Below are 15,174 nucleotides of genomic sequence, written 5' to 3'. Positions count from 1 at the left end.
CTCTCTGCTCATCCTCATCACTGAGTGACATAGCAAAGGTATGATGCAGCAGAACATAATGACATCTATACAGAGTTTAAGAATGATCCCAGGAGATTTGGTTACTCTGGAAGATGAGCCGTTCACACAGCTATTTACATAGCCAGTGGAAATGGAAGCTGCTTTTAAGATCAATTTAATTTAGGCTTAATATTAAGGCTGTGATTTGGAAAGATCTTAATGTGTCTGTGCTTTCAGATATCAATGAATGTGAGAGGTCCAACCTCTGTTCACCGCACGGAGAGTGTCTAAACACGGATGGCTCCTACCAGTGCATATGTGAGCGGGGCTTTTCTGTGTCTGCAGATGGCCAAACATGTGAAGGTGAGACAAGTTATAATAATCCATTCCAACTGATTTGCTGTTTTTAGGAGGGTGAGAAAAGTAGTCAGTCAGTCACTACTAACTCTAAAATCTGCCACTGAAGGCCCCTTTGTCCTTTTTTTCATAAATAAATGATTTGCAAAATATGTTTGGAACTCAGGGTTCTGATAAGTTTCTGTGGGTAAGACACCCATGAATATTTAGGATTATCTAATTTGAAATTTAAGTGCATATCAGCAGTTCTGAACTACCTGAGTGTTGTCAGTGGTGTGTGGAAGACAACAGAACCATGCTTGTCTAAACCTTTATTTAAAATATACAAATTAAGCAACAGAACAGTAACTCCAGTGAGAAGTTGCAGTGAAATCCACTAGTTCTATTGTAGAACTTCAGGAATTTTGAAATGGCAGAAATGAAGTAAATAGCAGTAATTAGATCTTTATAGAAGCATCAACTGGCAGCCTGGAATTTAGGGTACCTAGGTTTTTTATGTTGCTGTATCATGAGAATATATCCTGTTGCTAATGGTATACACACATTTGTCAGTGATGCTGCTCTCCTGCACTGAATTTAAGACAGGACACTTGTGCTTAGTGATACCAAGAAGGTCTGTGGCTTTGTGAAGTCAGTGATCCTGATAGAAAATGAACACTCTAATTCTTAATTAGATTAAGAATGGCTATTGTTACGGTTGAGAGGAGTGTTTGAGACTATAAGGCTTGTGGGAAAAGTTCAGAAGGGGAAAAATTGTATGGTAGTATTTCAGCAGGGTGCATATCGAGGAGAGGCACTGAACAGATGATAGCTCAGTGTTAGAACCAATGGGGAGTGGATCTTAAGCACCCAAGAAGTAAGCAACTGTTCTCTCTCCCAAATTATATCCAGTAAATCCATATGTGATTGGTTTTGACAGGCCAATTCTTCTCATAGTTCACTTAGGGATAGTGAAAACATTTGTCCTTTGGTGGATGAGGTACACTGAAATTTGTGTCTGGCTGGTGCATATCTCTGCTTACAGCAGAGAAAAACGAGTGTTACAGCTTTATTACTGAAGCTGGCATATAATCTGCCATATATTTAGTAATGTGATCTCTCATGAAATGAAATACAGTGCTGGCAGGAACACTGTTATGCTTGACATCAGGGAGTAAGTGCTGTATATTTAGATACAGCATAACATCAAACACACCATTTGTATTTTAATTATTATTGGTAATTATAAAAAGTTATAGAGTGTTTTTTAGTGCTTTTTTTCATCTCTAAACATTTACTTCATTTTGAAATCACGTCATAAGTTGAAAGAAATATTCTCTTACTGCCAAGACAAAAGCCTGGTCAAGTAGGCTAGAGAGAACGAATCTGAGGAACTCCACTGATTCATGGAGGTATTTTATGATTTGAAGTAATGGGGGATAATTCCAAACCATGTTCATGGACTCTTTTCATCAGCACCTATAGATTTCACCCAGTGTTCAGGAAGGGTATGGCCATATATCTTCAAGTGCTCTGCAAGAAAAAAGTAGTAGCAGGTGTTTTGCCTCACTGTTGAGCATAGGTAAAAAAGAGAAAAAAAAAAGTGCCCAGAGAAGAATACAGCCTTCTTCTTGTAGAAGCCAAACACTCCATTTGAAAATGAAGCTAGGAGAACACTTATTAACCTTGTGAAATCAAACTACCAGAAACTAAAAAAAGCACAACTGAAAAGGAACACAACTTGAAAAAGAAAAAAATCCAAAGTCATTGGCATCTACTGTTAAGAGATGTACCAGAAACAATGAGCTCCTCTGCACCTCTGACATTTAATAAAATAGCACCATTTCCACGGAAAGGTTACTGTCTTATATGATGAAGTAATACGAAGTTAATCTCCATTAGAACAAAAAAGCCAAACTTTTACTAAATAGAAAAAGATGAAGTCACAAGATCTTGTTTCCAGGACTATGACTAGTTTTGGAACTTTTTAATGAAGACTAAAACAAGTACAAAACCAGTTGAGCATGCTTCACAAATAATTGGTGTTGTGTATGGAATACAGATCAGACTTTATATTCAGCACTTGGAAAAGTATTTTAACAACTTGGCAAAGCAAGGGTACTTCTAGTCTCTGAAGCAGCAGCACTCCTTTTCCACCTTAATTAGTTTCTTCATTCTGTCATTTTAATAAAAACAACTCCAGAGTTTTGAAAAAACTCATTTTAAGGGAGCACTGATGGCATCAGTGTCAATATTTGTAGTGGTGTCAGCTTTGTGCTAAAAGGCAATATGAAACAAAAGGAATATGTGACATTCCAGTTACTGTGAAAGCATGTGGCTTCCAGCCTCAGGAGCTACTGTTCTTTACACTAAGTGCCTCTGTGAATTTAATTCTCATTAAGTGAGTGAGAACTGTTTATACCATCAGAGAAAGAACCTGAGAAAATTTTCCTGGATTCACACACCTCTCTGTACCTGGAGAGCAGATTTTCCGTATCTCCAGTCTTTTTTGGTATGCGTTTGACTTGGGGTTTTTTTTGAAGTTTGAAACAACAACAGCATAAAACATTTAAGAACCTCATGTGGTTTAGTTCTGGTATGGAGTTTTTGTGGCCATTGGCCAAAGTAAACTGAACAGCTGTGAAGACTGTGTCTTCTTCCAAGGTGTAGACAAACTTTTGTTACAGCAGTGACATTCCACTGCAGCCTTGGCCCCAGGCTCAGCACTTTGACTGCACCGGGCTCTCTGAACTGGTGCAGCTCAAGATGCTCCTTAGTTCCTTGCTGAGCTTTCTGGGGTTCATGTAAAGATGGTGTTTTACCCAGCTGGCTGCTAGTCAAATATGTTGGCAAAATCTCAAGTTAGAGGTTCTCTGATGCTTAAGTCAATACCTTGCCTCAAGCACCTCTCCTGTCTCCCTGTCCCATCCCATATGTATCTCAGTGGCTTCTCATTGCTGCAACAGGCAGTCCAAAACCGCTTACACATCCCACCAGAGCTCTCCGACCTCTGCATCTTCCTTTTTACCTATGCAAGTTATGAGTAGCCCTGGAAGCTTCAGAATCAGAGCTCTTCTCTAATCACTTTACAGACCTGTCTTAGGAACCAGTTCCTCTTCCAGACATATTGCTATGTAAGTAGATTTCAGTGAGATTTGAGGTTGCCTTCAACTCGTTCAGGTTGTCAGAAAACAGAAACCCAGTGTTGAACTGCACAAAAGTGTGCATGAGTGCACACTTCTTGCCTTTTGATTAATGCAGGCAGCACTGATTCATGGATTCTAAAATAGGTTGTAATTACAGAGAGCTGCTTTAGTCACTCTTTAGACACAGGATATATTAGTTTCATATTTAGTTTTTTCCCTTGACTTTGTTTCCATGTAGCAAGAGAATTGCCGATTACAAGCCTCACTCTTTATGGGGTGATTAAAGAAACAAATGTCCTTTCCGGCCATAAAAAAGAGTCCTTTGAGTGAACTGTCTAGACAAGGAAAAATATTTGGTGCTTGGACCTTCTCTGTAATATCCCATGCACTGAAAGATATTCAGACTGTACTTTTTAGAAAAAAACCCCTGTCTTCTGTGGCTCTATTATATACTGAATTAGACATTTGCTACAATCACAAGTTTTGTTTCTGCGGCTTTTTAGTCAATGACCTTGTTTCACCTGTGAAGAGCCAGCTGCATGAACCATTCCCCTGTTTCCTTTAACATTTAGGTTTTAAGTAAAAGGAGTTCTGTAATTTGGGTAATTCTAAAATCTCCAGTTACAGTTTCTTCCATGTAGGTTTTTGACAGTTACTGTCCCATGGCTCAGGAACTTTTTGTTATTTAACCATAGTTGTTCACTGAAGACACACTGATACTGTCTGCTGTCTGAAATTCCCAGTTGTCAAATCACCATTGTATACTCATTTTGAATTCCTTTTCTTAATAGAGCTTTCTGATTAAGAGACAGTGTATTCAGATTTTTTCACTAGGTATGTGAAATTCTGCTGATCACATGAAACTCTTAATACCAGATATGTTATGCAGTGACAGTGTGCAGCAGCAAGAAGGAGGGACCAGAAAAAACACAGCAGTAAAAAAATGTTATTGTCTTCCTCCCAGTAACTCCATATGCATCTACTTATCATCCTGTCACTGTGGGGACTTGGAAAAGGTATAAAAGGTAGTTCTTGACTTTTCACCTCTGACAGTCTTTAACAAAGATAAGTTGTTTATTTGCACTGCTGAATTAGTTCTACTAGGAAGGGTTTGTGGTAGGTTTCAGTAAGTTCAAGATCCGGAAACATCCAAATTTTTGTATTCAATTCCCTGAGAATAAGCATACTGGTTATTGTATTCTTTGCTAAATACAATAGCCCTTTCTAAAATAAATTCCTTGAATATTTTTCCTTTGTTTAATAAATCAAGATGTAAAGACCATTAAAATCTTTACTACAAAACTTACAAACCAAATACATTTATCTGCAAGTACTTTTTTTATAATCATCAATTATACTCATATGTTCTAGATTTTGGTGTATTTTGTACATACAGTTTTTGCATGCATTTTGTATGTAGGCTGAAGTTTGTTAACCAATGGATCAGTTCAGTAGAAGTGAGTTTTCCATCACTTAAACATCCTAACATGAAATTACATGAAAATGTAATTTCTGAGAAAAAGTTAAAATTTCACAGTCTGTTCCATTGCTACAGAAATTGCCAGAGACAAGTTTTTTAATCTTTTTAAGAGGTTCTCTGGCCTTAAAGTATACGTATGATTCTGTTCAGACCCCACCACAGCACATGGGAAAAGCTGGTTTTGAAGATCCCAAAAACACCACTTCCTGAGGCATGCGAAGTTTGTGAGGATGAATTTGAGCACTTGGGTTGCAAGAGGGCAGCACAAGAGGTCACAGGTGTGGATGGTAATAACATGCTGCTCAAATTTTTATAGCTTGGGGGGCTGTAGCCACATGGTTCAAAGACCAAGAAGTCCCTTTTAGCTGTGCATAAAATGCAGTTTGAAAGTTAAATAGTCCTTGCTTGGTGAGTACTGTCAGGATAAGAATGCACTGCATCATTGGTGACTTCTCTAGGTTTTTGTTTGACACAGCTGTGAAGAGCTGGAGGAGCAGGCAGGACTACATTTTGAGCCCTACTCTGTCCTTACAGATAAACACCAGGTGCTGCTCACCTACTTGAGAAGCCTTCTCTTGTGACACTGCAGGATTCAGTCACAGCTGTTCTTCAGTTCAGGGAGTGCCAAAGGCCTCCACTGTGGGTAGAATGATGGTAGGCTCCATCACATGAAGGGCTACCAAAATGTGCAGAATTAATGATAGTAACAAGCACTCAGATAAATCACTTTATCCTCCATTTCAAATGAAATTATCCCTTGAGGAAATGTGTAGAAGGAAAGCAGGCAACAGCCTTACTTAACAGAATGTTTTTTAGGAAAGAAAAGAAAGGAAATGGGTAATTTCTATGCTTCAGACTGCAGAGTAATATAGAAGGCAGAAGATACTAATCCTAGTATCCTACAAGTTCACAGTTTCAGCTAATGTTCTTCCTCCTGAAAAATGCCTCATGACATCTTTAATGACCACATATTTGGGTTTAGGTCTTACTTTGAGTGGAGATAAAAATAATGCATTCCTAGCACTTGCAATGCACTCCACAAAAGCAAACCACAGTCTGCCACAAGCAGCTCTGCTTCATTATAATGTGATGGGCGGCTGAGTCAAAGAACAGACTTACACGGCCAGGTGACTTACTTGTAAGGCCAGCAAACCAAAACTGGAACTACAAATGAAAATGCCAATACAGAAAACATTCCAGCATCGGAATTACTTCGTGTACCTGAGTAAAATGACTTGTATGTGTAGATTTCCAGGACTCAAGGACTTTACAGGCACAGAAGGCTCAGTCCACAGATATTTACCACTTACACTATGAAATTGTTATCTGTGCTGAGAGCCATAATGAGATCTGTGCAGCACTTCTGCCCAGGGGATGTAGCTATACCCTTGAACTCTTTTTGTAAGCACAGTGAGTTCAGTTTCACTCATGTTGTCGACTCTATAATACTACAACTGGTACAATCTCCAGGTCAGTCAGAGAAACTATTTAAACTATGCCTTAGTCTATGGTATGTACCATCATGCTGTAGTTAGCAAGTTTGGTGAAACAGATGGGTGAAGACAGTTGACCATTGCTGACATACTTACTGCAAAGCTAACACTGAAACAATTTCTTAAATTGTCCATGCGCTTACATTAATTTTTGTGTCTTGTCCTCGTGTTCCTTCTCAGTGTGTTGAGACATAGCTGCATCTGTTTGCAAAGTGGCCCATGTGTGGGTTTTCTGCACTCTTGATGAATGTCTGCCTTTGGCTGTCACACAGCCTGTCTGATGTTAAAATTCTTCCTTGCAGATGTGGATGAGTGCGCAAACGGCACGGTGTGCGGCAGTCACGGGTTCTGCGAAAACATGGATGGCTCCTACCGCTGCCTCTGTTACCAAGGGTACCAGGACACACAGGATGGGCAAGGGTGTACAGGTGAGTTCGTAGGTGCCAGTAGTCACTGCTGCGAAGTTCAAGGGAGCAAAACCAGCATTCCAACAAAGCGCATTTCACATTTTTGTTTTCTGTCGTTTTTATTAAAGTTATGCCACTTACTAGCAAAATAGTAACTGAGCTCTTCTTTTCTCACTGAACTTTGTGCCAGATGGAAACTTCATGAAAACCTGTTATTAGGACAAACAGATGCAAACAGCAAATAAGCTGAGCCACTTACTTTATTTCTTTTAAAAAACCCAAGAAGTCTCCCTGTTTCTGCATGTCAGGACCATTCACAAATACAATAGCATGAATTTAATATTCTAGCTTATTTAAGTGCTACATCTGTTTAGTTTCACAGCTGGGTAACAAGGACCCTGCTGTACCCCCTGCAGGAAATAACATCTGGACTGTGGCACACACAGCCAGGCTGAATTAGATGGCACCTCCCTAGGCATATGGTGTTTAAACAGATTTTAGCATTAGCTTCCAGCTCCAGGAAAGACACCTAGCACCATGAAATGATGTGGGATTTTTGTAGATGTGTAAATACTGCACATTTCTTTTGTGACTAATAGGTTTCCAGATCTGTTGTTAATATTGCTGGCTGAAGAACCATTTGAGGCAGCACAAGTTTGTAATATAAAATTAATACCAGATTGAGGAAAGGTATTCATTAAGCAATTTCTTCAAGCCAGACCCAGGATGAAACACATTTACTGGTAACAGAGACCTAAATGGAATACCAAACAGAGAGGAGGATTTAGAAGTTTTACAGAGTGTTTGTATGCATTTTCTAATATATTAAATAGTTTTGTTACAAAATTCTGTATGCCATTTGACACTTACTTTGCTGCATACCTAGTTATATTTTGTCATACAGTGACTTTTCATGGATGAAAACAAATAAAGCTGAGAAAGTAAAAAAATAAAAGGGGAAAGGATAGGATGGTGTGAAACTAAATTTAATTTTGAGTTCCCACTGAAGTAATTCTGAACCACTAAATAATGCTTTGTTTTTTCTTGTATAACATGATATCGTGTAAAATACTCTTACAAATTTTGAAGCCACTTATCAGCCAAAACAATTCAAGGAAAAAGTAAGTCTCTAGTTCCTGACTAGGCAGTGTTCCCCAAAGATTGCTTGTTCCTTATGACTAGAACCCAGTAAAAAGATAAAGAAAAATCTGAGTACATTTTTTAAATGTAAGCCAACTCTAAGTTAAAATCCGTATTTATATAAAAACACAGAAGTCAACATTTATTCAGATAACTGAATTTTGATAGGCAAGAGGTAAAAAGGATGAAATATTGCTTCACAAGTTTTATGTTAGACCACAGTTATAGGAATTTTTGAATTGTGATAAAGAAATTACTATTTCTGATACTAATCAGCATAATTTCTGTCTACTGAGATCCTCTCATTAGAATTCAATTTTCAAATGTCAACATTAGCAACTAAAAAGAAAGTAAAGCTAGGTGATCCTGGTTGTATTTGATAATCCTTGTTTAAACAACAGACAACAATTCTTTTGGTCAAAAGAGCATTTCAGGATTGACTAGTTAGCAGGTGTATGGAATCCAAGTTAAAAATATGTGGAATTTTTTGGAGAGAGGAATTTTGCAGTGTTCAGCAGGGGTCCCTGGGTGACCTGGGCACAATTGTTGTGCGTCCCAGAGCAGCCTGCGAGTCCATGCAGTGGACATATATAGATATACAGTGGCACTGGGGCTGGGGAATTTTCTTTTTGGTGGTTGTTTACAAGCAAAATGGTATTTGGAGAGGAAAATGAATTCTCTTTTTTGTAGTGCAGTCTGAATCTCACCAAAACCTGTTCATTTTGCTCCTTGAGTTTAGTGAAAGTTTGATAATAAAGCTAAGAAAACAAATTACTCTGAGTCTTAAATCCCAGTAGGAGAATACACAGAAAAGGAAGTATTTAACAATGAGAAACACCAAAAAACTTGTGTTCTGGACTACAATCAGCACCTAATCAGCACTAATAGTTTATAAACTGTACTGTGACTTTCAGGGGTCTTTATTTCATAGGACTTAATACTTGTTTATGAATCCACTTAGGTATTAGTGAGTTTTTAATCCTTCTCCAGGGATCACATCTGTAATCTGGCAGACAATATTGGCACAGGTACAGCAGATAAAAGAACATAAAATAAAAGAATTGAGTAGTCGGTCTCAATTGATTCATGTTTCGGATTTCTTCCCCAGATGTGAATGAATGTGAAATGTTGAGTGGAGTATGTGGTGAAGCCCTCTGTGAAAATGTTGATGGTTCTTTCCTGTGTCTGTGCTCTGATGAAAACCAGGAGTATGATCCAATGACCGGACAGTGTCGCTTCCGTACTTCACCAGGTAAAACTCAGCGGATTTTTGCATGCTTGGCATGATTTCAACTGCACACGGAACCATTGGAAAGGCAAAGCTGGTTGAAATATTGGTGTTGCTTTAACTACAGCAGAAAAATGTAAAGCTTTGTCAGTGTCTTGGAAGCGTGTGCATGAGAGGAGGGTTTTCTAGTAAGGAATATGTTATCAGTGAACCATTAACAGTGAAAATATAGCAGAAGCACCTTCTAAATGTTATTCATCAACAGACTTGGCAGTAATATTGAGCAGTTACTGCAGGTAAGAGTAAACGCTCTCATTGGCTAGATTGTAAAAATGAAATCTGATGTGGAGTCAAGTCTGTGACCTGAGTGTTTTTGGGTTTTGTCCAAACTTTTAAAAACACCCATTAGTATGCTTGGACAATGTTTAAGGGAGCATATTATTAAAACCAGAAGTTGTATTTAGTTGTTGTGGTTTCACCCTAGATGGCAACCAAGCCCCAAGCAGCCACTCACTCACTCCCCTAGAAAGCTCATGGGTTGACATAAAGACAGATGAATAGGGAAAACAAAAGCCACAAACACAAGCAAAGCAAATCAAGGAATGAACTGACTGTTTCCCATGGGCAGGTGTTCTGCCATCTCCAGGAGAGCAGGACCCCATCACACATAACAGTGACTTGGGAAGACAAAAGCCATCATACCAAACATCCCCCTTTTCCTTCTTCTTCTCCTCGTTTTATGTAGTGAGCATGAAGTCATGCAGTCTGGAATATCCTTTTGGTCAGTTTGGGTCACCTGTCCTGGCTGTGTCTCCTCCCAGCCTCCTCACCAGTGCGGCAGAACAGAAAGCAGAAAAGGCTTTGGCTCTGTGTAAGCCATGCTCAGCAATAATAAAAACATCTCAATATTAATCAGTCCTGTGTTGTTCAGCACAAATCCAAAATACAACCCCATACCAGCCACTGTGAAGAACTCTATACCAGCCAAAATCAGCACAATAGTGATAGCTTGTTAGCATTATCTAGAATTAATATAAGTCCTAAGAGCAGGCTGTTGGGAAAGCAAAAACCCAAACCACTAAATTGTTGTCAATCTACCTCAGTCTCTCTTAAAGTGTCCTTGCCTGGTTTACTCCTGTTTTTCCTACTAGTCCATTGTACTGGATTTTTGAGCTTTCTTATAAAGTGTTTTGGGTGTTGAAAATACTACTGGAAATGCACTAATTGAAAATTAGTTTAGAACTCTGAAAAGCTGCCTTCACATTTCTAAACTGATCCAGTTTGGAGAAAGGAGCAAACCCACAGTAAGAATGAACAGTGTACAAGAAATGACAGGATTTAATTGCACAGTGTTTTTTCCCCTCCAAATTGCAAATCTTGGTATTTTTTCCTTGCTTTCTTTCACTGCAGGTCTAGCTTCTGGAAAGCCTTAGAGGAATTGGCTCTTTTGTTTACTTTACAGCTTCCAGGCTGTGTCTATTTTCTCCTATCACTCATGATCTTTCAGACTTGTAAAGAGGGTTAAAATATCCATGACCTAATTGTCACAAATATTTAGATCATTGAATGTAGCACTCAGCAGCACTCAAGAAGTTGCCTGTGAAATATCATTAACAGCTGATTGACAAACATTTTGGGCCTGTGAAGAGGTAGTACTCAGGGGAGTTCAGCTAGCTGATGAAGCAAAACCAGAACTAAAAAATCAGCAGAGGGCCTGAGTCATGTAAAAAGAACTCACATCCAAGGGACATTTGAGGACATACCCTAACATTAGTGTGGGGAGGAAGGGGATGAAGAACACAGTGTGACGGATTGTGCTGTCAACAGATGGATACTCTACTGGCTGTACTAACTCCATTATGCTGCCAGCAGTGAGCACAGCTTTGCTGTAACTGCTCTTCCTTCCCCTCCAGGCTTCATCAGGCCCTAACAAAACACACACTTCACCTTTGTCTCTTCTCTGGTAAGGTCATCAAGGTCTCTCATACGAAACCACAAGGAGCTAGTGAGAAGGACTTTACATCATACGGTCTTGGACTAGAATAAGACAAAATACTTGGATCAGAGATCTTACTATCCTCTTTACTTCTAAAGTAAAAGGAGAAAAGATTGTTGTTAGTTCTCCTTACAAATTATTTTTGCTGCAAAGAATGCTGGAATAGCCACACATCCTCTCTGTCTTTGACAAGCCACATACTCAAACCAGGCGTGGTGCTTCCAGAGCTCCCATGATGCATGTGGATATCATCTGTCAGCATTAGTTTGCATCATGCTTATGAAAGGCAGAACTTAAGAGGCAGAAAGGAAGAACTTAAATGTGTGTTATCCTGTTGCAGATATCTGTAGTTCAGCCTAGTTCACCCAGCTCTTGCTTATTTCTCATTCTGTATTTTTGTGCATGAAGAAGTGTTTGTCCACCTTCTGTGAAGTGCAATTAGGTGACATTTGTTCAAATGTTACTTTAATTTGGAACTTTTCTTCCATGGTCTTCTTCCAAAGGCTGTTAGATTTGTGGAGTGCTGTGTGTTCACACTTTTCTTTACTCGCCCTTAGGGCTCTCAAGATTTCCTTTTATTTCGATTCCACTTGCTGGAAATGTGTCTGCTGTTAGCTGTGCCTTGAAACAATCCTCCCAGTGTATGTATCAGGAATTTAAGCCCCTACTGTTACTTTCCAGTCAAAAAAAACCAAAAAAAGTGGAAAAAGTTGTGCAAGGCTCAATTGTCTCATTCCCTTCTTCTCTGCCCTGCCATTCACAAAATGTAGGAAATGTTTCAGAAATAAGAAAAGATAAAGGAGGAAAGAACTTTATTCTGTAGGAGATGAAAATCTGCTCTTCTATACATCTTTGTACCTAAGAGAGAAAAAATGCATGCTTTGGGTTGAAGTCTTCTCATTTATTCTTACAACGAACTATATAAAGCAATTCGTGCTTCATTTCTAGCCTGTGCCAAGCTCAACACATTTAGAGTAATAATCGATAATAGTAATAAATAATAAGTTTGAATACAATTGTGGTTGTAACTGCTGCACGTTGTAGTATGCATTTGAACCACTAATACAGACTAATATACTACTGACAGGTCTCATAAGATGGAATCAGGAAGATATAATGGACAGTCAATATTTGGGGATCATAACAACTGTGATTTGGGGTGGCATGCCTAAACTTGAAATGTTTCAATACCAGTGCTTACAGAGACACACCATTGGCTTAAGGGAAGCCTGGTGGGATGAAACTATGCCTGGAGGGCCTCATTGGATGTTTACAGGCTTTGCAGGCAAGGCAGGTGAGGCAGGGGGCAGGGAAATGGCTGGAATGTATGGACCTGAATGGAGCACACCATTTGGCAATTGTATGGTTTAAAGTCTCCCCGTGAGGATTAAGAGACAAACAACATGGATGTCATCGTGGGAGTCTACTATAAACCATCTAACCAGGATAATGACACTGATGAATTGTTCTTTGAGGAGCTAATGGAAAGCTCCAGACAACTTCCCTTGTCCTTTGGGGACACTTCGACTTGCCAGATGTTCACCAGGGACAAAAAACAGCTGGCACAAACACATCCAGAAGATTGCTAAAACATGGATTCCGACTTCATGGTACAGGTACCAAGGGAGACAACTAGGAAATACGTAGTTTTTGATTTGTTGCTTAATTAATCAGGAGGGTCTCATGACTAAAGTAGTAATTGATGGCTGTCTTGGACACAGAGACCATGAAGCAATCCAGTTTAAAATCTGGTGACAAGAGGAAACTGCCAGCTTCAACTCTGAAGATAGCAGACTCGTGGCTCCTCAGGGAGCTAGTTAGCTAGAAAGAAAGAGAAAATTCTCTTGAAGGTGTTGTGGTGTCACATTTTGTTAGGAACAGTAAAATGATGACACAGACTCTAGCTTTAGTTGCAAAGAGAGCACTTTTTATTCTTCCAGATCTTCTTTTATGGACAGATCCAAGAAGGTCTGAAAAGATAAAACTTTTGTGGGTCATCAAACCAACACATCACCATCATTGGACAGTTGGGAACAACACCCCTCGACCGTTTCTTGCAAGAAAACAACAAGGAGACAAAAAACATCCGCAAAGGTTGTTTTCCTTCTCTAAGGCCTATTTGGATTCCTCCTTATGATTTCCCAGGACAGAGAGAGAAAGTTGTGTACTTGACATTCCCACAGGCTCAAGGTAGTGCCTGAAGCCTAAAAATCTCTTACTTGACCACTGTCAGTTCCCACTGTTTTGGTCCATACTCTCGAAGTGCCGCTGACTAGGAGCACAGGAGCAGGCAATTCCAAAACGTGGAAAGTCAAGAAGGTGAGGCAGAAGACCATCTGAGCAGGGATCTTCTTTTGGAGCTAAGGCAAAAAAAGACGTGTCCAGTGAAAGGAGGGTCAGTTAGCATGAGAAGAACACAGAGATGCTGCTCACCACTGTTGCGAGAAGGTTTGTGTGCAACTCCAAAGTGCAGTTGGAGTTGAAGCTAGCTATTACTGTGGGGGAAGATAAAAAGGAAGGGGGTTTAAATACATAGAGAAAGGCAGTGCAGAAATGACATGGGCCCATTACAGGATGAGGATCTTGCACATGACAAGGTAGAGACATTTAATGCACTCTTTGCCTCTGTCTTCAACACTGATGACAAACTAAGGGGGTCCTACTGATCTGAGCTGGAGGACCATGGCTGTGAAAATGATAAACTCACAACTGACCCTAAACTTGTGCAGGATCTGCTGCTCCATCCAGATCCCTGTAAATCTCTGGGACCTAATGGGTTTAAACAAAGAATACTCAAAGAGCCTTTCATGAAATTGTGCGGTCTCTCTCAATCATTTTTGAGCTGACTCTGGAATCTGGTGGGGGGTCCCACCTGACTGGAAGATGGCAAACATTGTCCTGATTTTCAAAAAGGGGAAGAAGGAGGCCCCTGCCAGCTTCAGGTCTGTCAGTCTTGCTTCAGTGTCTGGAAAAGTTACGGAGAATATTATTCTGAGTTATTGAAAAAATACCTGAAAAACAACATGGTAATTTGTCACAGCCAGCACCTCTTCATTAGGGGAAGCCCAGCTGATCAAGGGAAGCCAGTTGATGTAATCTTTTTTATCTCAGTAAAGCTTTTGATACTCTCTCTCACAGGATCCTTCTGGACAAAATGTCCAGCACACAGCTGGATGAACACGTCATGGGATGGGTGAGCAACTGGCTCACAGGTCAGGCACAAAGGGTTACAGTGAATGAGGTGACATCAGACTGGGGACCTGTCACTAGGGGGGTTCCACAGGGCTCCATTCTCAGCCCTCTGCTCTTCAACATCTTCATAAATGACTTGGACACAGGACTGGAAGGGATACAGGGCAAGTTCATAGAGGATGCAAAACTGGGAGGAGCTGCTGAGTCCATCAAGGGCAGGGAGACCCTGCAGAGAGACCAACAAATCAGAGAGCTGGGCAATCACCAACCATATGAAGCTCAACAAGGGAAGGTGCCGGATTCTGCACCTGGGAGAGCTAACCCTGGATGTACGGACAGGCTGGGGAATGGGAGGCTGGAGAGCAGTGTCACAGAAAGGGACCTGGGGGTCCTGGTCACCGGCAAGTTGAACATGAGCCAGCAGTGCCCTGGCAGCCAGGGCTGACAACCCTGTCCAGGGAGGCATCAGGCACAGCATGGCCATGGAGATCTCCACAAAGGTACCTGGGCCTACTTAGGTATCTACAGATGTTGCTTTCTCCTGGCTACATGAAACGTAACCAGTTATTTATTGCAATAAGAGTAATTGATGTGATTGATAAGTCAAAATCATGGTTTTGGTGTCCAAAACCATAAGTCTCTTCTAGACTGATTAATATTGAAACAAAATCAATCCCCCCTGCAATCTAACTAATCAGCAGCACAAAAAATTTGAGGCTGCCAAGTAATAGTTTATAAATTTGATCCAAAAGGCTA

At 40.1% G+C, this 15,174-nt stretch overlaps 1 protein-coding gene across 34 annotated transcripts in view; it reads left to right on the top strand.

The window, feature by feature from the left end:
• LTBP1 (latent transforming growth factor beta binding protein 1) overlaps nt 1-15,174 on the top strand; it is a 187,045-nt gene that overhangs the window by 144,415 nt on the left and 27,456 nt on the right. For all 34 annotated transcript variants that reach the window (XR_015283512.1, XR_015283511.1, XR_015283515.1 and 31 more), the window contains 3 exons: nt 238-363; nt 6,758-6,883; nt 9,111-9,254. Coding sequence is in view for 28 of the 34 variants with exons in the window: in XM_086878057.1 (XP_086734183.1) it covers nt 238-363; nt 6,758-6,883; nt 9,111-9,254 (396 nt within the window). In the remaining 6 variants the exon portion in view is untranslated. The remainder of the gene's footprint in view (nt 1-237; nt 364-6,757; nt 6,884-9,110; nt 9,255-15,174) is intronic.

Source organism: Cyanistes caeruleus, chromosome 2 (assembly GCF_971803275.1).
Source record: "Cyanistes caeruleus chromosome 2, bCyaCae1.hap1.1, whole genome shotgun sequence".
In the NCBI taxonomy this organism is placed as follows: domain Eukaryota; kingdom Metazoa; phylum Chordata; class Aves; order Passeriformes; family Paridae; genus Cyanistes; species Cyanistes caeruleus.
Note: the sequence above shows the minus strand (reverse complement) of the source record. Positions and strands in the feature narration are given on the sequence as shown.